This window comes from Lonchura striata, chromosome 4A, assembly GCF_050655825.1.
Source record: "Lonchura striata isolate lonStrDom1 chromosome 4A, ASM5065582v1, whole genome shotgun sequence".
NCBI classification, from domain to species: domain Eukaryota; kingdom Metazoa; phylum Chordata; class Aves; order Passeriformes; family Estrildidae; genus Lonchura; species Lonchura striata.
The window spans coordinates 8,126,952-8,154,281 of NC_140742.1; the positions used below are offsets into that span (position 1 = coordinate 8,126,952).

Below are 27,330 nucleotides of genomic sequence, written 5' to 3' on the forward strand. Positions count from 1 at the left end.
TTCCAGAAAAAACCTACTTACAGTATGTTGAACATCCTACAAGGCAGCCAGACCTTCCAAGCAACCAGGGCAGTTTGCAAGTTCACCCATCCCAGTAAAAGCAGCAGCTGACCTCCTTCAAATGAAATATGAACTATTTTAGATCCACACCTCTCTGCCTCCCACATAAAGTTCAAGTTGCAAACAGTTCATGTGCAAAAGGCACTGGCTCACAAACCATACACTAAAGCTGCATTTGGACAGATAACAGGACCCACAGCCATGTCTAGAGGAAACTAAACTGCATTTAACCCAGAAACATACCCAAACCAAAACCCAGCTTTTAAATATGAAAGAATGTTTCTGCTTTGAACCACTGTTCCTTCTTCATGAAAAAAAATAAAATTAACAGGAGTACACCCGTGTCATGTTTCAATATATTCACTAAGCCTGGATGTTAATTTCTAGTCATAGAAGAGGAACTTCTGCTTTTTTATCAAATATTCTATCACAAATAAAACATTACTTCTACCTAGCCCATCTTGAAAAAAAATTACAGATACTTTCTTTTAATGCAAGTCAACACTAAAGCTGTAAGTATTCACTCCACTAATCTTTAGGTCATTTTAGTGGTTGGTTGAAAATAAAGATTATTTGGAGATCTAAAGGCATTTACTGGAGAAAAACTTTTTACTGAAGTAGTTAATTCTTCCACTGAGGTTAAGAAACCTTTACCCCTTAACAAGCATAAACACTGTTACACAAACCATACTGAGACCAGATGTAACAAGTGTCCAATAAATAAGGTAAAAAGTTTGTCATCTCCTTAAAAAAAATACACTGAATTTTTTTCTAGTTCTTTATCTTCTAATTTTAATTCTTACATTAATATATTAAAAAGACTTCACATGGCAATGCCAACATTCAAATTTTGAATGGCAATTGACTTCTAAAGTATTCAAGTCCACATGCCTGGGAATAAAGGACAAAACCATGAACCTAGTGAGGACTGAAAGTACTTGTAACAACACTGCTATGAGCACAGATATGTTCATCTACTAAATAAAATTAAGTACAAAAGAATAACTGGAAGGAAATAGGACTGAGTAAGTACTGGTTGGGATTACTAGGGACTGGAAGCTTTCAGAGATGGAGAGAACACATAGATAAGAACTCTGCTTTAAGTAAAGTTTTTATAACTTTCTTCTTCAGAGTTTCACAGAATTATTCATTAAAGAGCCATTTTTCACACTAAGCAGAAATGTGACTGACCAAAACACTGCTAAAAGGTTGTGTGCACTCAGAGCACAAGTCTGAAAAGTGAAACTTGAGACTGAATATGTTCAAGTCACCATAAATTCATCCAGCAGACAAAAGAAACTTGTGTGCCTGTTTTGGGGGAGGGAAAAAAAAAAAAAAAAAGGCAGAAAATCCACTGCTTCTAATCCAAGATTAAACCTATAAGGAAAATCCCCCCAGAAGCAGTGAGCAGCATACCAATGAGTTTGGTCATTCTCAAGACTGGTTCAGCTGCTGCCAAAACATACCTTTAGTAATTTAAACTATTGTCCTATGGATTATCTGTTTAGGCTGAGACAAAAGTACACAAAATCAGTCAATGAAATTACAGAAACTATTAAGATTTCTTCAGTCCAAACTTGCTAAAAGAAGGCTTAATGTCAATACACGCCTTGGAACAGAAATAATTGAGCATTTATTCTTAAGATGAATGCTCAAAACAGTTTTATTAATCAAGTTAAATGAAAGGTTTGAAATGCCATTAGCAATCCAAAGGAAAAAAGTGGAAGGTTTAAATGGCATTAACAGAAAATCCTAGTCATGAATGATGCCTCTTGCTGCAGTAATATTTTCAATTACTTATAAAGGAAAATAAATCATACCAACATACTGAAACACTCATAGCCAGGCTGTTACATTTCATACAGAGGTGAAGAAAGGTACATGATGGATCCCTGTCACTTTCTCAGACTAACACTAAATCAAAGCTATCATTCCTGATAGGATGTCAGGATGTAAAGCTCCTTTACAAAGTAGTGTCAGAAACTGTTGTGCCAGCAGTACATTTCATCCTAAACTTATGACTCCTAATCTTACCTTTTCCATGTAAGTATGACGTCCCTATTCAATTGCAAAATGCATGAAAATGAATAGTTATTTATATTTGACAATACAGCTCAAACATTTTCTACAGAAACATACTGCACTACAAAAATAACTTTTTTCTTGTTTCTTTAAAAGAATGAACCCAGTTATTCCAATATAAATTAACCAGACCAGCCAAACTACCATTATGGGTGTAATAAAGTACAGCACAAGATAATACAAACAATGCTATAGCTTCTATGTCCATATTATAAAGGAACAATTATGTTTTAAGAGAGGATTTGATTGCTAAAAAAGATACTGAAATAAGGTTGCTGGAATTTCTGTTGGGTTAAGGTGATCAACTCTGCATTAAATGACTGCTGAAGATCTGTGGAGCCCATCTCCTGCTTACTATAAGAAATTAAGTCTTGTGGTTTCAAAAAAAATCTACATCACAGAAAGACACAAAACAGATGAGAGATTCTAAAACATAGAATCACATCAAATCACAATTTTCCAATATCTAAAATGCACTTGTAGAGCAGATGGGAATTGTTCCCTTCATAAGGATACACTTATCTCATTTTTCCATCAAAAATCTCTCTTGAAAACATGTTAAGAATCAAATTACTTTTCAAATAAAATTATTATTAAGTCATTTTTGTCACCACAAAGAATTCCAGACATTGAAAATATTCTGTATTACAAAAAATGAAAAAAAAAAAAAACCTTACAAACTTTACTAGTTTTTCTCTTTGCCAACAAAGCATCAAGAATCAAAATTCAAAAGCTAAACTAGGTTTTCAGACATTTTAATATTATAAAGCCTTGGGTGAATGTGACAGTATTTATATCAAAATAATCTTCTCATTTCTTCTCTTCTGCCCACATGCTACCTCGAGTTTTGGACAGATATTTATTTATGCCTTTTATCTTGCCTGCAGCAGTACATCACTAGGGACGTGCAGTTTTGCCTGACTGGTAATTTGTTTGCTGGGAGCACTAAAGAAAGAGAGTTTTGTTTGCAGGATCCTGTCCCTTGGCATGAAAGTGAAGACATAGGAAACATGAAGGGTGCTGTTTTCTCTAAAAAACTTACACATTCAGAACAGCAAGGGCCTTAAATAAATGCAGCTACATTGCTAAATAATTTTTATCCATTTATGTCATCAGTTTGGATAAACTGGGTAAAAGCCATCTGCTAGAAGTATATGCTGCAGGTATAAAGAGTTACTGGTAAATAGACAACCCTTTTCCAAAACTTTTTCTACATCATCTTCAAGATGCAGCCTTTTCTACCTCATTATCTAGTCAGGTAAAATCCATTTTCATAAAATTAAATTGTTCTGGCTTCTGACAAGCCCCACATTTCTTAATCTTTAAAACAACTCAAGCGTCTTCCTGCCTTGTCTCTTTAGCCACATTAATTTACTAGAGCACATCCATCCAATCCTCCTGCTTCTCTCACCACATCCACCATGAAAAGCTGCTTTTGGATGCCCTACAGGGCTCAGCTTTGCTGGTTTTGCAACACTTTTTCCCTCAATTAGATCAACCTTTGGCAAAGCATCCAACAAACATTTCTGTGTTCTCTTCCATGGGACCCCCAACACCCAAATGCACCAGAAAAGAAGAAGCAACAATAATTTCTCCATCAAAACACCATGCTGGCAATGGCACATGGCACTCAGCAGAGTGATTTATGGCAACTATCACTTCTTAGGCACTGGAGCAGATTTTGCACAGATCCCCAGACAATCCACAAGCTCTCACAACAAGAATTGGGAGCTCCAGGCTGGCACAGCACAGACACAGCTTTAGAAGTGCAATTAAGCAGCAATTGTTAAGGTAACATTTTGCATCTTGCAATCCCATTATAAAAACTTGGTAATCTCTGATCAAAAGCCACCAAAACTAACCATGACAAGGGGTGCAAGCTGACTGCAGAGCACCCTGCTAGCACAGCAACAGCAGAGACTTGCCTTTCCATCAGAGGCCATTCTGATCCAGCTGCAAACATCCACATGCAACATCTGTTGAGTCAGGGCTTCTTAGGAGCAAGGATTAAAGAGGGCATCAAACAACATTTTGGAAAAAAATCCCCATGGATTTTTCTCTTTAACTGAAAATACTACAACACTGTTCCTATTACAAAAAGAAAAAAAAAAGATCAAGAACAAAACTATTCAATTTGGCTCCTTGAAGTGAAAGCAATTTTTAATAAGTTGTGAAAAACTGTCCAAAGACTAAATTTTAAGGAAGCTTTGTTAATTAAAAAAAAAAAAAAAACCATACTTCATATTGCATTGAAGAGTTCAACAAAATTCAGCTATAGGCAAAGTCAGCAGCCTGTGTTGGATAAGTTCAGGCTTCCCGAAATGCCATTTACAAGCAGTGAATTTCAGGTAAGCCACATACACTAAAAAGGAAGCGAGACTAATGGAATAGGATTCACTGCAATTAACCCCAGAATACAAAACCATATTTAAAGATCAGTGAAGTAATTCTTGTTTTATATAAACCATTCTACTGCAAAATTATCTTGTGCAGCACACAGAACACTGCTAAAGCAGCATAAACACCTGGCTTGTGAAAAATAGACCCTGGCAAGCAGGAGGCAACCCAGCAAAGGACACATTACCAATGGGCAGAGAGCAAAGCTCCAAAAGATCTATTGCTTTCCCCTCACCATCCTAAAACACTTCCCAAAACAACTCAGGACACCTGTACCAAATCAGAATACAAACTGCTTCACTGCATAGCCACTGGAACCTTTAACAAGACATTGTACAGGAGCAAAATAAACCTCTTGTGCTGTTACTTGGAGAAAGGAAAACCCTTCTACAGTCTTAATGAAATCTAATCTATAATCTCAAAACCACTGAGCAATTTCAACCCCTGCATAACATTTGCAGGAACACAACTGTGCTTCTGTGCTCCCAAGCTACACAGGATTATTTCACTGCCTAAGTACACTGGCATCTTAGCTCTCAAGTCAATCCCCCTCTTAGCAGTTAGGGGCCAATTCCTAAACTGAGCTCCAAGAGGGACAAGTCTGACAATGCCAGAGTCATTGTAAAATTTCAGAGCAAGAAGGGTCACATTTTACAGAAAGATTTATGTAATTTAAGTTTAAAAGCAGATCTGGTTGTTAATATATTAAGGGAGATATAAGACAATGCATAGTTGGAACACACTTTTACAGAAATTTTAATCCACTATCTCATGTGTTCTACAAATCATCTGAGGCCCCTTTTCTCTTTGTACATTACTTCTAAAGTTTATCTGTTCCAAATGAGCTTTTCTGTCCATTTCCATGGCCTAGAAGATGACATTGCTTCCATCCTCTGCCTTATGTCTAAGTGAACAGCTCAGCCAGCTGCAGCCTCAGAGCAGGGACAGAAGCTCTTCCCACCAACACCTCACCTCAAATGGGGCAGGCACCTGAAACTCCCTCATTTCTACAGGCAGCACATGACCTCAGGTCAGGGCTCTGTGCAAGGACAGCCTTAAACCACTGCACTGAACTTAAAGTAGCAGAAAGCAGAATTTTTACACTGCTGAGGTATGCAAATTAGAATACTGTCTTAAATGAAATATTTTTCTGAATTTTAAGTCAGATGATCAACTTTTTCATGCCTGAATTTGCATCATGAACCAAATTTAAACTCACGTACCTACAGTGAAATTAATTAAATTATTATTAGCTGGCCCAAAAGCATCTAATCAATTTATATGTGCTCTTAAAATGTGAATTTAGAGATTTTCCCATCTCTTCAGTATTCTGTAAAGGACTTTAATCTGCACTTTCCAACCTTCATAAAGCCTTTCCCTGATATAAGTCACCTGTGGCTACAAATACTAAAACTCATTCATCATCACCTACACTTAATAGACCCACGCTGTGAAATAAACTCTGCTGACAAAAGGTTGATTAGATAAGCATTGCATGTAAAAAAAAAACTGTACATAAGAAACCCAGCAAAGTGAAAGAAAAACCTGGATTCTCCACAAAGACAACAGGACCATGACATTTGGATCCCACCTTTTTCTCACTACCAAGTGAAAAAATCCTGCTATGAAACCAGCTGCTGACTGTCAATTATTTTAGGAGCATTTATGTGGTTACAGAGGAGAAAGGCCAATAGAACACATTAATCAGTCCATTCATGAGGAAACTGAACAAACAGCTTAGATACAGCATGTCCCTTCAGTGCCCAGCTTGTCACATACACCCCTGATCTACTGACTACCAAGGGCACAGCTCAAGTACCTTTTCCTATTGTACAAATTAGACTCACTCAGACATGGGCAGATGTCAAGCAGAACAAGGCATCCTCATCCAGCCTGTACAGAAATAATCATCATTGGGAACGCTGTACATCTCTGCATTTTGGTTGAACTTCACGTTAAATATTATCCACTTAAGAATTCCACTCAAGAATTAATATTTCTAAAATTTATTAATTTAGGAGTCAATACTACATTGAAAATGAAAAAGTTTTTATTGGACATTTGTTCTTCATTAGTTAAGTTGCTTTTTAACTTAATGAACTAAGTTGCAGTGCATATTTCAAGATCTTTAAAACCTTTGAGCATTCAAAAGGTGAAATGTTTTTCAATTTTTCACCAGAAATTCTACACATGAGTACAAGTAATAACCGCAAAAAGAACAATGGTAAAAGGCAAAAAGCAATTTCCTTTATATAGTCCACAATTCTTCTCAAGATATTACAGCATAAAGGTTAAAGCCAAGGTTATGATCATGCAGAACTGGAAAAGGAACCAGTTCCTTCAGCTCCATCCTGCACCAAAACTTAAATTCTCAACTTATCCCATAATATTTTACACACATTCACCCTTGCATGGAACTGTCCACAAAGCTATCACCTGTTATTGCAGCTACTAATGCTGACACAGAGGACTATTAATGTAGGCAGATCCCAAACCACTCTTCATGGTGGGTGTCATTGGCTGTGAGCCTCATCCACTCAAGTATCAGAGCACAACCTGCCCCAGCCCAGTGCTGAAGACCATGAAAAGCTGACTGCAATGCAACTGACAGCATAGCAACCCTCTGTACAAATTAAATGCTAGCCCACAAAATAACTGTTGCCTATTTTGCAGAAAGTCTTTTCTGAAAATGACCTCACTAAATTATAGTCATCATCTGTAAATAAGCTCCAGAAAAAAATTTCATATTATCAAATAACTGTAGCATCACCAGAAGAACACTTAAAGGTGTAAAGACTGATACTTGGAACATTTATACCTAAACTTCTTGTTTATTAAAAACCAAATTTATCAAGTTCCAATTTTATTAAGCAGATAATATTAAAGAGGTCTTTTTAAAAAATAATTAAGTCATGAAGAATATTGCATACTATCATTGCTACTCAGCCAACTGCAACTAAGACTTCACAGACTTTGTCTACAAGAGATCTCAACAGAGTAAATCAAATCAACACTATCTCCTGGGTAAGTCAGCTGGATCAGGACAAGGATTTCTCCTGCTGCTTCATAAAGAATCCAGCATCTGGCCAGGAAATTGTTATACAAAAATCCTCACACAGCCTTCCTGAACCAGCAAGCAGAACCTGGAAGAAGCCAAGGGAAAGATGACTACAAGCCAACATTATCTTTAAGCTAATTTTCTCTTGAGTGAAAGCAAGACAGGCTGTCAAATAAGGCACTATTTGTGGATGCCAAACCACAATGAGGACATTAAGCAATAGTGACTTTTTTTTAATTAGTTACTAAAGAAATCACAAAACCGTATCTAAGAAAGTATCCTAAAGTCTCTAGGAAGAGGGAAGTCTAAAAACCATTTAACTTTTCTCTTAGATCCAGGTAACAAGAAAGGCAAGTCACATGTAGGAACCCAAACTGGTTCCTGCCAAGGAGTTGAATCAATTACTGGTCTGTTGTAATAAAAGGATTTTTCTTCCATTTAAGAAAAGAACAAAGAAAAAATTTTCACTATGTAGCTTTAATGCTACAAACATAAGAAAACTTAGAAATCAAGGTGCCTGAGGTAAGAATAGTTCTTCTAACTTGAGCTCTTCCTTGCCAAGAAAAGCACTGAAGTTGTCCACAAAGGCACTGTTCTCCTAGATAATTATCATTAGAACAAAGCAGCAGCTCCAGAGTATCAAAGTTTATGGTTTAAAAGAAAGCACTCAAGACCACGTTACTCATATTATACTTTCACACAAAAAATAAGAAGCACAAAGACTATAATGGAAAATGCTAAAATAACATGCTGCTTTAATTCACAACTGTTACTGGAAATCTGGCAAAAAAAAAAGGAAACACTGGGACTAATTACTCCAAAGGAATGAGCTGGCTGAGGAGCCTATAGCACTAAAAGCACAGCATTTTTATGGAATCCATCTGAAAAATAAGACATTGCATCACCTAATTGTGCTCTCTAAAAATGGCCTTGTCTCCACAAAAGCAAATCCTTTAAGTACTTATTTAGATACAGTTATATTCCATGATGGAGATTCTTTCTTTCCTGTAATATTTTAGGAGTGCAGTTTAGATGCTTGATCCCCGAATATTGTTGTTTATTCTAGCAGAAAATAACTGAAAACTTTCAGGAAAGCTTCCACTGACTGCTACTATTCTCATCATGTTTATAGCAGATATAGCAGACTTGAAATCCAAAACTGGACAAGGACAGGAAAATGTTCAGAACCTGACATGAAAAATAAGCTTGTAAAAGTAACAAGTTAACCCTGCTAAAGGTTTCTCATACCCACCATGCCAGGGGTTTTACTGCAGTCTAGAACACTTTCAGCAGTCAACAGTAAAAGCCTTTGGTAGACTGATGACTACAGACAAGTAAATTGTGGTTCATCACTTATGAAACCATACATTGCTCTGTCCTCCAGCTCTTCCCTTCAACAATGAGCTTTGTCTATGGCTCCCATGAAGGGCTCTACACTCACTGCTTTCCAGACCCAAATGAAACTGTTAGACAAACGGCACAATAGTTATGCTAAGTTAGAGAATTTTTTTAAAAATAAATAATTCCCACATTAGCATTTTGGGCTTTTTAGAAAACACACATCAGTTACTCACAAAGAGTCTCTCCACATCATCTCTGCTAAGCGGAAATATCTCCTCTGTTCTTCATGCACCTGTAGTCAAACAGAAAAGAACTGAAGCAGAGTCACAGACAGACATCCCCAAACAGCACCTGGCTCTCTGATCCCATGGATTTTCACAAAACAAATCAAGATTTGTTCCAAACATTCACACACAATCTGTTTCCCCATTTCACTTACTTTGTCTCTGTAATTTTACAGAGATGAAGGAGCACAAAAGCAAGAAAAGTGCTTCCTGTTTGCATGCATTAGGCTGTTCTTTGCTGTGGAAACAAGGATGAATTATGAAAACTAATCAAGTGAACAGAGAGCACATGCCCTAGATTTTTCAAATAATCTCTTGGTTTAACCCAGTTGTTCCTGAGCCTGCCTATCCCATGAACAATTTACTAAAATGGAAGCTGTGACTCATTAAAGCCACCTTTTAAGGGAGAGAGAAAACAACTCAAACTATTTATAAGCAAGACGTAATCACATTAATTTGCACAGAAGAGGCCAAAATCTTAATGACTTCCATTTCTAAGATATAATAGAGTTGATAAACAAACCCCAAGTTAATTATTTTTTATGTCTCAGGAGTATGGTAACCTACAGCCTTTAACCAAAACTAAAGACTACAGACTATATTCTAGCTTGTGAAATCATACCTCCACTAGAAGGGATGTGAAAAAGTTGTAACATTTCTATTTGCTGACATATATTCATTAGCAAACATTACAAAATAGAAACTATGCATTACCCCTGAAAAGAGCCACACTTCAGATTTTTGGTCTCTTATATACTTTACATTTATAAACAAAACTGAATGATAAAAACTTAGTAACTGTATGCATTGGGTATTTCTTTAAAGCAACTTGCTATTAATTCACAGCCCAAAGAAGAAATTCCTTTTTCTTAGCCAATACTTTAAAGATATGAAAGCAAAATTTTAGATAAGGTCAGAGTGGCAGTGGTTATATATAACAGCAAATCATCCTCTCCCCTTCAACTGCTGTGTACCATGACAAAGTTTTGACTTCAGAGAGTAGACACAAGCTCTCCTAATTTAAGAGCCTGTCTAAAATCTTCTTTTGCTAAAGCAGACCGAGATATTTAGTGGAAGGAAATAGCACACAGTATTTGTAAGCATGAATTATAAATTCACTGTGTGCTTTGCAATACTTTAAACATGCCACAACTGAGACAGTATCAAACAGAATTGTTTAATAGCACCTAACTTGCCCACTCCCTCCCACTGACACTACAGCAGCTGTCAGAATAAAGTGGTTCTTAACTCTTGATGTTGCTACACCTCAGGACATCCTCTTGTTTCAAATAAGCTTTAGGTTCTCCTCTGTTAAAGAAGTCTGCTGAGTAAATGGGATGGGTTTTATCCATCCTCCATCACAAAACTAGCATTCAGAAAGTGCCACATCACCTGAGCTGTTCTCCTATCATCATTACTCCATTATTTGTGAAGTCCTATGTGATGTGTAGTGTGGTTACTCCAATTAGGATGGGTGCTTAAATCTCAATCCTTGTTTTACCAACCTGTGGACATTACACAGGCTTCTCTAATGAGACCAGTACATCACACAACAGTATGAAGGGATAAAAAAATCCATGTTGAAACAGATTTTTTCATACTCAGAAAAATTTTAGTTAACATCCATCTTTAACAATAGAGTTTCTATCATCCTCAGTGTTGATTCTACATTCCCAGCATATAAATATCAGAAATTCACTCCTCTGCTTATGCCTCTGCCACAGAAAGGACAAATCTGATCACCAGCACACACTTGCATCCTCTTGCCAAGAGCTAAATTTCTCACTACTGTGCAAGTTCCTGAGGTCTGTGGTTTACAGGGTCTGCTCTTTAGCTGCTTCTATATTTTGCCATCATTCTTTCAAAACAGCCAAATTAAGTACATATATTAATGAATAAGGATTCATTTCCTATATAAACCATTACATTTGTTATAACCATCTTCAGCCTGAATACAGGTAGACAATTTAAAAGATGAGTGGTTGAGACCCATGTAAAATTGTTGTGCATTTCTGAGAAGTTAAACTAATTCTAATTCCGACTCCATAAAGCAAACACACTATATGCATTTTCATATGCCAGTGAATGCAACTCACATGGTGAAACTTATTTTTATGTCTGTAATTCATCTGTCAGGAAGTTCTAGATTATTCAGGGTTGATAGTGCACACTGCTTTTATGTAGGTTACTTGTATCAGTTACAGCCAGCTCTTCAGAAACAACAGCAAGTGAGTGGCAAAAGTCATGCCAAGGAGTGACAAAGTGTGCAGGGCACAACCTAGGAAGCCACTAAATGAAAAAGGCCACACATCCTCAGGGGCAAATGTGAGCACCCAGGGAACATGAGAAACACTCATCAGGTCAGAGGCCAGTCCTCAGCAAACATCACTCCTACAGCAGGCAAGTTGGTTTTAAATGAGTCTCAGAAATCACAAAGCAGATGCTGGGATTGAACCTGACCTACAGTGATAACACAGTCCTTCCTCCAGCACAGCAGGCAACCTGAATCAAAACTAACAAAAACTGCTGAAAAGCAGAGTGCTCATGAAATGCACAGGAGCAAGAGGCTGAATTCTCGCTTGGGAGCACTACTGAGGGTCACAGCCCCAAGCTACCTCGTTTCACCCAGCTATCCCTTGCCTACCTTGTGCTGGACCCAGCTGCACAAGCCAGGAGCAAACAGCTGTGAGGGGACAAGCAGAGCCAGCACAGCCAGTGCTGTTCCCACCAGAGGGACAGGGAGATGCTGCTCTCCAGGGCAGCCACGAATCCCCAGCACCCACCGGGCAAAGAGAGAAGGGAGCGGCACTGTCCCTTCCAGCAGCAACTGATTAAATCTGACATTGAATGGCACTCTTAAAATAATGGCTTTAATTGCTAAATAAGTAATAATAAGATAATCTCTCTCTAAATACAGAGAATATATACCTTAAAAAGTATTATCATCTTGGAAGTCGAATGCAGATTAGGCTGGTGTAGGCAGTTTTCAGCATGGACTTCGTACACATTTCTGGAGAATAGCACAGCCTCCCAGCTTTTATAACAGGCATCAGAGTTGCATTACTCAAGAGCAGCGTTACCCTATATCAACTATCACCTGATAATCATTACCACGTAGAATAATTTACTTCCACCCACAAACCAGAAGTACCTAAGTACTTAAACATTTTCTATAAAAATCGAGTCCTGACACAAAAGTAACCCCGTATTATAGACTACAGAAAATATAACTGAAGCTACCAATTAGTTTGAGACAGATAAAGTGCTGCATTTTGAAAAACTCAGTGTCATAAAGGAAGCCAACACTCGAAATATAACTCTAGGTAGCAGAACAGATCTTATTCTAATGGAAATTTTGCAATTGTGAAGAAGTCTTACCCACTAAAAGCAGTGCTACCATGCTTGTCAACTGCAGTTACAGAATGGCCTTCATTATCATACTTTTAAAATGATTGATAAAAATTTTATTTGACCTATTTTAGGAACACAAAATAAAACAAGCTTCAGCATGCTCACACAAGCTTAGAAGTCTTCAGTAACACTTCAAGTATTAAAAAACCCCAAGCTTCTTGGTATAGTATTTCACTCACACAGAAAGAGAAAACAGTTCCCTGAAGCAGATCGAGTCATTAATACACCACATATAAATCACACCTAAGTAAAACACCTGCAGTTTAAAATGGCACCATAGGCAAGAAGAAAATGCTGTGTTGTATTGAATAGCTGTGCTAAGCTTAACAGACCTAGGTTGGATGCCCTTATATTATACTCTCAACACTGGGAGCTTCAGCAATTACAGCATAGCATAATCCAGTGCCAAAGAATGAATGGACTTCTCTCCCATTCCCTTGAGCCCTAACAAGATCATCTTCCCACACAGCAGTCCCAGCCAGGAAGCAAAGAGAAGGGGACAAGGAATAGGCTGCAGATGGCACACCACAGTGACAGTGAGTCTAAGATGCCAGCACAGGGAGGGGACAAGGAAGCAGCAGGGACCAGCACCCCAAAACACAAGAAAGCAAGTGTGAGACAAGCCAGCTCCCTGCGAGAGCCACAATGACCTGACAGATTAGTGACTCACCCGGGTTCACATCAGCTCTGTTCCTGGACAGCAGCACTGCTCTGTCTCTTCTGCCCTTGACTCAAACATCTGCACCCTCTTGTCATGCCCAGCTGCAGATCCAAGCATTGTTCAGAGCTGTGCACAGCACCCAGATGGTCTGTCAGTGACAGCTGTCCAAAATGTTATTGTCCTCCTACTGCTGTTCCTACAGCCACAACGCAGAGCAGGCCCCTACTAGTGACAATGCCCACAACTCCTGCTCTTTGCTGTGCCCAGACAACAAAGCTGCTTCCATGCTACTCCCCTCCTAAAGGTAATGTGAGTTTCTGCCTCTATGCTTGTGAGTGGAGGAAGGGTTTTAATCATTATCTCCCAAGAGTGCTGACAGTACAAAGTTAGGAGTCTTACCCTCCATGGATTGCTTCCATTCTCCAGGAACTCCATCCTGGACAGTCTGTGTCACAGATTTAGAAGCACCAACTACTACTCTGGAAGTGTTAATGAAAAGGCCAGTTCACATCAGACTGGAAACAAGTGATAAAAAAAGGAAATAAAAGCCTGTGCAGCCTCCTAATAAAACAATGCACACTACTTCAGCAGACTGACATCTTCCAGCCCTCACAAGCGAATCCTGGATAGCCAATATACATTACCTGGCAATAAAAGCAAAAGGAGTTCAGAACATTAATGCCCATTTTCCCATTTTCTGCTGCAAACGTTTTGGCACTCTCTCCTACATCACATACCAGAGTATCAGAAACACCTGCATCACTGAGAAATTGAATCCTTATTGCTACCATTCAAATATCCTTATGACAAGCCACCTTGGAACCACTTTCCACTGAACTCCAAGCCTTCCCACCTGCTGTTACTTCCATCAACAATGTCCTTTACCTGGAGGCTTCTCCTAATCTACATATGCAAATAAAGGCTTCAGAAAAATGCTCCTAGATGAAGTTAGTCAGTATGATTTCCAATAGCAATCACTGTCAGCAAGCTTCCTAATTTTGCAGTGCTGTTATGGGTGAAGGTGGAAGCTAAGGGAACACCAGGCTGCAGATGAACTTAGAGGCATTCGTTTTCCTTTCTTTTCTTCCTAAAGCTATTCTAAGCAGACCTTGAAATGGCACAAACACTGAACTGACAATTCAGGACACACTAGGTCAGAAATGTACCCAGAGCACAGCACAGCTCACACAACTCACTGCCTTATCATAAGCCTCACAAATGACATGAGAGCTGAGTAGGATGCACTTCACATTTTGGTCATTCAGCTTTAGTTAGTGGTACGGGGATGTTTTCCAATACAACAGCTTTAAAAGCAAAATGAGATTTGGATTTCTGATGACACTTGAGCTAGAAATGGACATTAAGAACTTCCAAACACAAGGATCTTGAACACCAGTAAAACAACAGTCCAGCTTTTTTTTTCTCAAATAACCACGTTGAAAGAAAGGCCAGAAGAGAAGCCTTTAGGTAACTGATTGCCAGGGAACAAAAAAACCCAGGATCATTCTGATCTTCCAGCCTCTCAAACAGTGACTTGCTAAATAAGACAGTTCAAAATGAAGAAATCTTTTACCTCTGAGCAGCACAGTTAAAATTGTTAGCTCAGCCAATCCACAATCAGAAAAAGTAAACTGAAGTTTTAGCTGCATTTGGAAAAATTTCAAAGCTATTTAATATTCTACAAATATATCCATTTATCAGGTAAACTGAACAAACTCCTCAAAAAGCCAAAAGTAATCAGTTTTAGCAGAATCTGTTTGGAGATACATACCCTACTTTGTACAAAGCTCTAAGCTTCCTATGTCTTTATCAGCTCTACTAATAAAGAACATAAAGGCTCTGTGATTTGATCTACAAGAATTTAACAATTATAGTTTGTTCATCAAAAAAGAGTTCTGATATTTTCAAGATATTCACAGTGCCTAATATCTCAGGTATATAACCCAGCTTTTGAAAGCCCTTGGGAAAAAACTGTTCCCACAGAAGAATTAAACATGACATGGTCAGAGTCCTACAAAAGAAAACAAAATATTTTTTTCATTTGAACATTTGCATGTTAAGTATTTACACTTCTGTGAAGATGTCTGATTACAGAAGTTTTCAAGTGTTGCACATTTCCAATGGACTATATCCAAATTACAATACAAAAGCCTTCTAATTTCTGTCCCAGTGAAGGCTGACAAATTGTGTAAGTTTTCCACAGACACTGTTGACACTTTACAAACATATTACTCACCCAGTCTCTCAAGTCATTTATTTTGTACCAGGAAAATTAATCAGAATAATTTTCAATGTGTTAATTTAAGGATGTCTACTGCAACATCTGGAAAAGGCTACATAAAGAATACAGAGCATGTACATACATTAATATTTACACATCCTTCAAACTAGGATGTCTCAGGATACCAACAAACACAAAAATATCTGAATATTTTGATCAACACTCGAATATCTTCCAAGCTATCCTGCTTTCTTGGCTACATGAATTCTTCAATCGACCCCTGTTACACACTAAGTTTCATTTAAGAAAAGCACCACACAAAAGTCAGACAGGAAAGCTCAGACTTGACCTAATCAGACTACCTGTCTAACAGCAGTCAATTCAGGAGCAGTGACAGTGAAAGGACACTGCCTCCTGGCAGCTTCCCTCTGTCAGGGCTTTAGGGACTTCCTCCCACAAACTGCATCTGGAATTCAGCCTTGAGCACTTCAAAATTCACTTTTTTTCTGCTACTAATTTGCCTAATCACATTTCAATCTAATTTGCGCTCAAGATATCCCATTAAAATGGAGTCTTGATATAATTATACACAGGGTACCAATGGAGTCTCACAATATAATTACACATTACAGAAAAGCATCCTTCAGTTACTACCTCAATAATTTCCTGATGCATCACCCATAGCAGCTTCCCACCTCCAATGCCACGCTGGCTGCAGAGACTTCCCCACGACAGTTTCTCAAAGAATGCTCCCCTGCTGGTCCACCCCTCTGACCTACTGTGCTGCCTCTTTACTGCCTGGAAAGCTGGGGGGCACCTCCACACACAGCTACACAATGTGTGCCTGGTTGTGTTAATTGAGCAGGAATGATTTCACTGGCATTTAGTCACTAAAAGAAAATTATTTGCATACACGAAGTATCTCAACTTTCTTACTGTTCATGGCAGGATCCCAGGGCTATGTTTCGCCATTCCCAAGCAGTCCAGGTTAATTTTGACATCTAGAATAAGGTTTGGGAAGAGAAAAAAATTGTCACACACATTTGCACACTATTATCCACTGTAGATGTTATTTTAAAGAACTGCAGGGTAGAGCATCTCCAACAGAATTAACTATTGGCTTCTGCAGCCCTTTAAGCTCTGTCTCTAGTGTGAGTGGAAAATTGGACAGCCCTGCTTCTTGCCTGAAGGGAAAGTTCACATAACTCACTAAAAATCTGTGGCATCCTGCTCTTTTCCATGTGTATGGAATATTTAATACAGAATCCCACAAGAACACAGCTCCACATAAAAATCTATTTCAACAGTAGCACAGAAGAAAAAGGCAGATCTAATTTTTGCTTTGAAGCTACTCAGGCAGACACTGTTTCAGAATCACAGCCACCACTTCATGTCAATCACGAAATGCATACAAGCCACAGGAGGTACAGAAGTCCTAACAGAAGTAATACCTTGCACCATGATCCCAAGGCAAGCCCCTTCTCACAAATTCCCCCCAGCAGCTGCTACCACAGCAGGAAGCTCTGGCTGGGCTTGCACAGAGAGCACCAGTCCCAGCAGAGCTGAAATAGCACAACGTTACACTGAAAAGTCATCTTACAGCCATGAACAATGGGATAGAGGGATTTAGGAGGAGACACTGCATTTCTTTTTAATGCTGAAAATATAGCACAACCCATTTGAAAGGAAAACAGCAAGCAGTTACCCCAAAACACAAGGAGCAATCAGCAGTGCTGTTATTTGCACAGGCATTAATTCTTTTTAATTCATTCTAATGTAAAGCAGAGTGAAGAAATGCTGGCAATAACACTGCTGGCTTTCATTTCCTCTGCATTTCCTCTCAGAAAAACCGACAACATTGCACTTGGCAACCCATATTCTCACACTGTTAGCACCAGAAAGTGAGGGTCACTTCTATAATTCAATGAATGAACAGTATTTTTTCAATTACAAGCCCTTGCTTGTATCCAGTTAAAGCAAAAACAATACTAACAACAAAATCACATAGAAAATTGTAGGTTAACCAATAATAATGGATCAGAAGCACTACAGGACATTTAAACTTCTACACCAAAACAAAGGGTTTACCTGAAGATAAGGAGCTATAGCAGTCTTATTTCATGAAGCTTTTGATACTCCTCCTTAAAATTATTTTGTCAAATTATTTTGCTTTTATATATGCACAGCTATGGATAACAGCAATCAGAATGACTCAAGTTCCAGAACTAAAATGCCATTGTGTCAGAAATGGCACACACAATTCCCCAGGAAGCCTCTCACACAGTTTGTTTTGGTGAAGAAGGCCAGAAAGATATCAAGTTAAAAAGTAGTTTCTGGTGGTTTGTTACTCCCTTTAAAACCAGCAGCAAGATCCAGCTCCCTCCCATCCCCTATGAGCACATTTTGCCCAACCTGCAGGGTGGCAGAGCCGTGTCAGGCTGCTCCAGTGACACACACGAGTGTTACACTGCAGGGCCTTGTGAAAGGCTCTTAGTAATGAAAATCTCAGACAATGTCAGACTTGTTAGACACATCTGGGATGGCACTGAAACAATAAAGTCTATACAAAGACAGCATTTTCCTCCTCTGACCCATTGATGTTTTTTTCCTCCTCCCATTTCTTTTTCTGCCATTATTTATTCATGACTCCTTGTTTAGGACCACGAAATGTTGTCATGCAACTTCTTACCTTGCACATTCATGTTTTCCAGCCCAACTCCCTCCTACCATTAATTTTACTAATGAATAAACAATCTGAGCTGCAGTGGGAGCTGGTTACAACCAAAGCATGGACTCTTCTGTACACACGTGGGGAAAACAAGGCACTGCTGCACAGCAGCCCCACACCACCTGGCAGCACCACCAGAAGGGTGCCAGCACTGCCATCCCCTGCTTCCACATGAAATATGTCTAAATTCACTCCACACCAGTAGATCATTACAGCCTAACCAGAAAATATACTCATCCCCCATGAGGAAGATGAAGTGGGATTTTTCTTATTTCAGCTGTAATGACGGGGTTATTTGAAGGGACAAACCACATTTCTACCTCCAAGCAGCCCTTTGGCTTGTGAACCTCTGCCCTAGGTTTGGATCTCCTCCTCTAGGAACAGTTGTGCCATGGAAGAGCTCAGCACCCTTGGCTGCTTGTCCCTGCTCTCTGCCATAAGGCTCCAGCTGAGCTGCTCTTAAGTACTTTCTAACCTATTTACTCAGGATCAACCAACACAAAGAGTGATTATTTAGACTGTTTAAAGCACTCCAGCTTATTTTGGTTGACATTCTGCAGAAGAGCTCACATAAATGTTTAAGCTGCCAGAGTAAAGGTTTACAACCCCCTTTACTGAAATATTTTCTGCTCCTACAAACTAGGAACGATATTCAACAGCAAGAGAAAGCCAACAGCAGACAAGAAATCCCTGGTGTCATTCCAAAAGAAGCCAGGATATTTGACACCATCATCATTACTGAAGAAATCAATTTTAAGTCCCATGTACATCTGCTCAGCCCTTTCTCTTAGAAAAGACATAACTTGGAACTCTATGAGCCAGAAGAGCCATGTAATCACCTACAATAATGCTTAACACAAACCCCTGCCTTGGAGGAAGGCAAGACCAGCTGGTAAAGTCCAGCATATCCCCTTAAGGCTACAAGAAAGAGAAAAATGTTACCACCACAGGCTAGACTACTTGCTTACTAAACTGTTACCAACAATTGTAACTGTTCCTTTATACAGTCATACCAAACACCGAAAAATAACCAGTGGGAGAAAGACTACATCAGCATAACAAGATTTGGGAAAGGAACAGAAACTGCCTTTTTGTTATGCACATGGGAGGTGCTATCATAACAAGGAACACAAGGAACAAGGAATGGCAGTAGGAACACAAAATCTCAGTCCCTACCTTCTTGCTAAGGGGGGTTGTAACATGGCTCATTTAGAGCCTCACAGCAAACTCCTCCACATATCAAAATTAACATTAAGACAAGGTACTAAACCATTCCTGAAAAAGAGCCAGGCTCTCTTGTAGCAAGTGGTACCACCAACATCACTGAGATAAGTGATGAGTTAACAACACTTCTACCAGCCCCAAGACAGGTGATAACACGATCTCATTACTCTGCTCCTTTAAAAAACAGAACTCTGTTTGGACATTAAGGACAAAATTCTCAGACTCAGGAGTAAAATATGGTACCACATCTCACTTGGATCACAGAACTCCACACAATAGTCCTTTCATCATTACAGATTACAGTGTTTGGTCCTACCCAGTTTGGAAATAAGGAGCAGAGACAATGAATGCTGGCACATTCCCCATGACAAAGGTGAGGAAGTACAAAAGACTGGTCAGATTTGCAGAGCCACCAAGGGAGCAGAGTAAGGCAGCTCAAGCAACCTGGTAAATTCAATATTCCTTACTTATCTAGACTTATCCTTCAATTCCTTCATAGTATAAGTGTTTAATTCCTAATTTCCAGCTTCAATATGTAAGCTTGCAAAGTCTTTTGTTTGTAGGTCTCATAGGAAATACACCCTGGTGGCAATACTTTAATTCCACTGTATAAAAACAAGCTTTACTTAGAACAGCAAACATAAGAGCACAGATTAAATTTCTAACCATAAAATCATGGCTATATTATAAGTTCAACATTGAAGAGAGCAAAACTGGTAACACTGTTCCTGTTAAAAGCTTCCAGCATAAACAAGCAATAAAATACAGTTGTTAATAAGTGTCAGCAATACAACCTAACATGTATTTTGTAACTTGTAGTTAGTTGCTACTACTTAAAAAGTTACTCACTAACACTGAGATGAAAGATGATGGGGGGGTGGTAGGCATAAAATATTAACACAAGTCTTCTACAATTCTGGCACCATGGTGGATAATCAGCTTCTAAAAACAAAGATAGATATATATAAAGAACATGCCCACGTCTGTAGGATTCTAGTGCTGCTCACAGCTTTCTTTAAATAACGGATGTGCTACTCACTTCCTCAATTCTATTCAAAACCTGTGGGCAGCCATAAACTTGCCCAGAACCACGTGTTTTGTAACACTGAAACTGGTTGAGTGTCAGGCACTGAGAAGCCAGAAGTTGACAAGGCAGAAGAGCAACCCATTCCTCCCTCTTGGCTCCCTTCAAGAACCAGGTATCTTCAGCAGGATGCAAGGCAGTGTTTGAATGCCTCAGAACTAAGAAAAAGTCTTCCCCTTAATGTAGTGTAGAATTTCTGCTTTAATATAACTATTTACCTGAAAACATGAATCTAAGTGTTACATGGATAATTCAGCTTCCTCACAGATGGAAAGCTAATTGGAGAACAGCAATCCAGAAAGAGTTCTTTAAAGGCACCTGGAAACATGACAAGTTTGAAGTGGGAGCAATGCCCTGGTCCTGCTGAGCTGAGTTTGATGCTCCATCCCCAGCATCTGCTGGACAAGCCGTGCTGCTTTCCCTCCTGACACGATTCCTGCCTCTACCTGTGAGAGCAATAGCAAGGTGTAGCCACAGGGTGAGTTAGCAAACTGATAAGAACATTACTGAGTGGGTAAGTTTCCCATGAGCTAAGTAGCATGAAAGAAATCATCCTGCAATCACTCAACCATTAGCTCTGCCAATGCAGCTGCCCCAGGAGATCAGGGCATAGGGCAGGACCACCCAAAGGCACATTTAATGAATTACCTGCAGCACCAAACTGTCTCCAAAGTCTCCAGCATTGGATTTTGCTGTCCGAGTGTGTGAATCTTCTGCTTAATTTTCAATCCCTAAGAAGTTTATGAAAAAGTTTGAAATTTGAAAGAAATATTTTGCATTGTTTTCTTACAGAATTATTTTTAAATGTAAAAAACATACTGCAGTCATATATGACAGAGCCAGAGCTTCAACTTCAGAAAGCCAGTACAGTAAAAATGTGCTGGATATTTCAGATCATCATCTTAACATACTGCTAGATACTTCCCATTAGCATTATCAGATAAGGTCAGTTATTCAAAGGAATCAAAGTTCTCACAATACTAAATTAAATGCATGTGGAACACACTCAACTTAAACTAGAGAACACCACTCACATGGAGATCCCAAAGAACAATCAGGAAAAAGGAACTGGGTTGAACTTCACATTTATCTTTGCTTTTATCAGCCTATAAGAGTTTCTCTAATATTTAATCATAATCACTCTGCTTAATTTTTTTATTACATGGCACCTCACCCTCCTCATAACAATTTGCACTTGACCAGATGGTTATGGTGTGAATAAAGCTCATTTACCATGCACCATGGTTTTCGCTTGTCATGATGCTAAATCCTGATCTGCAATTTCTGAATAATAGACTGATAAAACGAGTTTCTTTTCATCACCAAGAAAAAAGGAACAAAGTTCTTCCCCCACTGCCCTGCAAAGATGGAAATTAACATTCATACCAGGACTCACATGATGAGTAGCTGAGTACTGCAATATTTGTTAAAACACATACTTTTAAGTCCTCTGAGCAAGGACAGGGACTCAAATCACCCCATCCTTCATTTTAACCATGAGATCCATGCACCACATTCCCATAAGCTTTGTGCCAACTGTTTTTCTCCTTGCGAGGTGGAGCAGCTTAGACAGGACCTCTGTCCTAAAGCAGCTTACACCTCCCACTTCAGGCAAATAAAGAGACTTCTGAGAGGCAGGACAAACAAGTCCATATGCCAGGAGGCAGGAGCCAAAGCAAGTGTCTGACATCACAGGTAAATAGTCCTGCTGCTTTTCCTACTGACAGCCAGGTCTGCTCTGGTCCCATCCACACCTGCACAGAGAACAGCAGCAGTTTTTCTGTCAGGTACCTTCCATGTGCATCACTGTCTGGGCACCCTGCAGAGAAGGGGCTCTCGAAAAGGGAGAGCAAAATGTGCAATGTGACAACTCAAGCAGGCATGAGGCACCTGGTAAGGTTGATGCTCTTTAATAACGAAAAAGAGCAAAATTTAAGCAGTTACAAGTCAAGGCAAAAACTCTAAGAACTTATTTAAAAGCAAAATTTCTGTTCACAAGCTATTTTCATTTGTACTTTCTCCTGTACATAAGTTTGTTCATATTTTAAATATTTCCCATTGAAGATATCAAGCAGAATAGCTGGCATTGCCGAACAAATCTCACATTTCACAACTACAGAACACGCCACCAAGCAGCTGCATCAGTCACAAAGAGGTAAAACAAAAGCCCCAAGGAATCATATGACCATTGTCATTAGTACTAACAAAGCACTGTTTCCATAAAAAGAAACTGAATTACGTATTTCCTATACCAAGTTTAAAGCAAAAACATCAATAATATAAATCAGTAGCTGGGGCATTCTTCAAAAAGTAGTACAGCCAACTCACTTGAAAACAGCTTCTCAGAATAGGCATCGAAGACATCAAATTTATTACAGGACACTGAACATGGAAAATCACCCACATTTTCTTAGTAAATCTTCAGAAATACACAAGTCAATTAAAGGCGTCAGGTTTAAATTTTGTTGCAGGTTGCAAGCTCCTCCTGGGTTCAAACAGATCCCTTCCTACATCAAAATTCAAAAGATATCTTCAGGAAATCCACTTCTGAAAGACTTCTGTCACCAATACTAAGTCACACATTCCAGCTCCCTGTATCTCCCACCCCACTGCACTTAGAGGTTCCCATGCCAGAACCTCCTGGTACAGGATATAGGCTGTCTGCACTGCAAATGCACCCCAAAACACCTCTTCTTGTGTAAAGCCCTCAGAAACAAAGCTTTATGAAAATAATTCATAATATTTCATAATAATGAATAATTTCATAATCATAATAATTCAGATAAAATCAGAATATTTTTCAATTCCCCTGAATACCCACTGAAAGCATGCCTTTGCACCAGAGACTACAATCTAACATTGTTTAATTACTTTGTAGCTTTTCAAAGAGCTTTTGGGTTAGGGCTAGCCAATACACAGAAAAGTTTGTTCCACAGAAGTGTTTCCAATTTATCCACAAGCTCTAATCTCACAATTTTAATAAACCTGTTGCACCACAAATAGTTAAAAAGAAAACCATAAAAATGTTCCCAGACAGTACTCTGACAATGCAATACAGCTGTGAGAATTAAAAAGACCTGAAAGTAGAGAACTTTGAAAGGAAAGCAGAACATAATGTTGCCCCATCTATTTAAGCTTTTACCTCCCACTCACATTGACACCTATAAACACTATGCCAGTATGCCAGATCTGTGATAAAAGCATCCATCCCTGTGAAACCAGCCCCAGGCTGTCAAAATCAACTCTGGCAAGCTATTAAGAGTCATTAGAAAAGTTTTCCACTATTGATACAATGAAACAGCCAAACACTGAATATGTTCTGAGACTGCTATCCTTAAAAAACACTTCATAATTGTTCAATTTTTGCCATAGTGCAGTTTCACAGAAAGTTTTGTCAGCACAGATATACCATCGAAAACAGTAAAGGGAAAAAAAAAAAAGCTATATACTAGGCATCACAACTATTTCAGCAACCTAACAACCATGATAAACACAAGCATTTCTGACAGCTTTGCTTGTGGTGTTTGTGGAGGTGATAGAGTAGTGCTAGCAGATACACTCCCAGCAGAACACACTGCAGATTCCTTTGGATCCTCTACCAACGCTTTCTTTGTAGTGTTGATTAATGATCCCCTTCTAACAGCTAGACCACACCAAGAACATAGAGCCCTGGAGGTAACTTCAATGATACCTTTAGATCCAGACAACCTGAGCTTGATCACCATGGTGGAAGAAACCATACAACTATCATATTACACTGAGATATATTCAACAGCAGAGCTTGTTGGTTGTTTTTTGTTTTCTTAAGAACTCCAGCATTTTTCTCAGCCTGCTGGAAAACAAAACAAAGGAAAAATCACACCTGTGGCTAGAATTCATAGAACAATTTGGGACCTCAAAGATCACCTGTTTTCACCCCCCTGCCATGGGCAGGGACATCTCCCACTGCACCAGCTTGCTCAATGCCCCTTCCAACCTGGCCTGGAATTCAGGGGGAAATTCAAGGCCTTACTCTGTATGCCCAACCCCACTGTGCCTCTGGACAGGTCATGTGCCAGCAGAAGAACCCTTCCTGCAGCAGCTACACCTCACTTCCCCTCTTAGCCTCCCCTACCAGCTGCACGTACTCCCTTCTCCCTTCCCTGCTTGGCCCCACGGCTGCCTGGGACGATCCCAGTGCTCGGCATCCCTCCACAGACACGCTCTGCTGGCATCTGGGGGACTCCACTGCAAACTAGACCAGGGAATCTGGGCATAGCCCTTTTCTTCTGGTGGGGTACACCTGCTGAGCTGCTTCATACATCACCAGAAGTTATCATGAATTGCATTAGTCTCCAAGCCACAACTACTGCTGCAGATCAGGTACAGCTGAACTACGGCCTCAGATGACATTCAGTTTAGTGAATCTTTTACAGAAGAGCAGAAGAAATTATTTAAAGTAATAATAATTAAAAAAGCTAGCTGGGGCAAAGTCACTTTAATTCATTTTTGACACCTAGAGTCATTGGCTCACTAGAAGCAGTCTTGCTTCTTTGAAGCAGAGCAGCATGCTAATTTGTGCTGGCACCTCATTACAATTTTTTGAACTTTAGAAGTGAAGGAAAATGTTCAGAAGCACAATTTTGAAAATCATAGAATCGAAGAGATCACAAGAAGTGCATTCAGGATAGCATTTAATCCAAGTTACTACACAATTTTTTTTTTTACTATCAACACTCTGCAGCATATTCTAGTATTAAACAGGACTGCAGAACAAGCTCTACCATGAAATCAGAGAAGTGGGAAGAGTGCCCTGAAGGTTATTCATTAGCATTATCTCTATGTGTAGCTCACTGGGGAAAGAATAAGGAAAACTCCTCTGTGGCAATCTATTCAAATGTATGAGACATATTTAAATGAGTGAGGGAAGTATTTCTGATGCAGATTTCACAGCAGGTCCAAGACAGCATCAGTTTCATTAACGCTCAGAACATCTAAGCTGAAGAGCCCTTTGCCATACAAAGCTGAAAAAGATGCGCACCTTGCGTCTCCTGAATTGTACAAAGGAGCCGAGCCAAGACTCCTAGAGTTCTTAAGTTAACATCGCACTTTTCACACGGAGGCGAAAAGTCCTGAACGGTACCTACTAAAAACAGAGCTTGGCCTAAATTTTATGAGAACAAGGAGAAGAGGAAACTGTCAAGTTAATTACAACCTACAGCTACGTCCCCCTTTCTAATGGCTGCACCTCAGAACTAATCCCCAAAACTCCTTCCTGCACTCCGACCTCCTCCAGCCTATTTAAGGACCAGGGAACAATAAACACTGACGAGCAGAACGGGCCGGGTGAAGGAAGAGAACGATTACAATGGCTGCACAACAAAGCCTGCGAAAGGAGAGTTAAAGACACTTTTTGCGAGCGGCACAAGCCCCGCAGCCCGGTCCGCCGCCAGCCGCGACCCCGGCCGGGACAGTCCCGCTGTGTCCCGGGCGGTGACCCCCATCCTGCCGGACCCCGTCCGTGCCCCGCCGGGCACGGCGCACTCCGGCGCTGCCCGGCACCCCTCGCCGGGTGCCCGCTGGGATGGGGCACCCCGCCCGCGCTCCCTCCCGGCGGGGACCGCACCGCCCCCGGCGCGGGGTCCCCGCCCGCCGCCCCCGAGCGCGCCGGCCCCGTCCCGCACGCAGCGAGCCCCCGCCGGCAGCAGCGCAGCCCCGCGGCCTCCGAGCGGCCCCCGCCGAACCGAGACCCTCGGGGCAGCCCCCCCGCGCCGCTCACGGAGCGCGGCCCCGCTCCCCCCGCGGCCGCAGAGGCCCCGCCGGGCCCCCGAGCGGGACAGGGCCGAGCCGGGTCCCCGCGCCTCGCCCTCACCTGCGGCTGCGGCCGCCCGGCCCCGGCCGCGGTCCCGCTCCGGAGCGGCCCCAAGCGCCGAGCGCGGCCCCGCTCCCCGCGCGCGCCCGGCCCGCCCCGCCCCGCCCGGCGCGCGTCACCCGCGGGCGCGCACTGCGCCTGCGCGGGGCGGAGCGGCGGGAAAGGGGCGGGGCCAGGTGAAGGGGCGGGGCCTCTGTGAGGGGAGGATCGGAGAGAAAGGGAGACAAGGAGAGAGGGAGGGAGAGAGGGATGGAGGAATGGAGAGAGGGAGGAATGGATGGAGAGAGAGAGAGGGGTGGAGAGAGGGAGACAGGGAGAGAGGAAGAGAGAGAAGGAAGGAGGGATGGAGAGAGGGAGGAATGGATGGAGAGAGAGAGAGGGGTGGAGAGAGGGAGACAGGGAGAGAGGAAGAGAGAGAAGGAAGGAGGGATGGAGAGAGGGAGGAATGGATGGAGAGAGGGAGAGAAGGAGGGAGACAAGGAAAGAGGGATGGAGAGAAGGAGAGAGGGAGGAAGAGGAGGGAGGAAAAGAGGGTAGAGGCCACAGTGCACAGCGGTAGCATGTCTGCCAGCAGGGCTTGTCTCCAGCTTGGTGCATCATGAGAGCTGCTAGAACAGCAGGGAGGACAGCAGCAGTCATAAAATCACAGAATGGTTTGGGTTGGAAGGGGCCTCAAAGACCATTTATTTCCAACCCTCTGGCCATGGTCAGGACACCTTCCACTAGGCCAGGTTTCTCCAAGCCCCATCCAGGCTGGCCTTGGACATTTGCAGGAATGGGGCATTCACAGCTTCCCTGTGCCAGTGCCTCAAACGAACCTCAAAGCAGATAATTTCTTACCAATATCTAATCTAAACCTATTCTCAGTTTGAAGTCATTCCCCCCTGTCCTATCACTACACTTCCCAATGAAGTGCCCCTCTCTATTT

The 27,330-nt window shown here is 40.8% G+C and overlaps 1 protein-coding gene across 18 annotated transcripts in view; it reads right to left on the minus strand.

Moving 5' to 3' along the window:
• KLHL13 (kelch like family member 13) overlaps positions 1 to 26,486 on the minus strand; it is a 79,877-nt gene extending 53,391 nt beyond the window's left edge. Inside the window, exons 1-4 of one of the 18 annotated variants that reach the window (XM_085570954.1) lie at positions 26,403 to 26,486; positions 16,452 to 16,516; positions 9,172 to 9,230; positions 22 to 115 (exon numbers count right to left, since the gene is read on the minus strand). In XM_085570954.1, coding sequence (XP_085427080.1) covers positions 22 to 35 — 14 coding nt within the window. In that variant the 5' untranslated portion in view covers positions 36 to 115; positions 9,172 to 9,230; positions 16,452 to 16,516; positions 26,403 to 26,486. Of the gene's footprint in view, positions 1 to 21; positions 21,283 to 22,879; positions 26,028 to 26,402 lie in introns of those variants that run through there. The other 17 variants (XM_085570952.1, XM_085570955.1, XM_085570946.1 and 14 more) reach the window with 17 other exon arrangements.
• Positions 26,487 to 27,330: the final 844 nt, after the last annotated feature.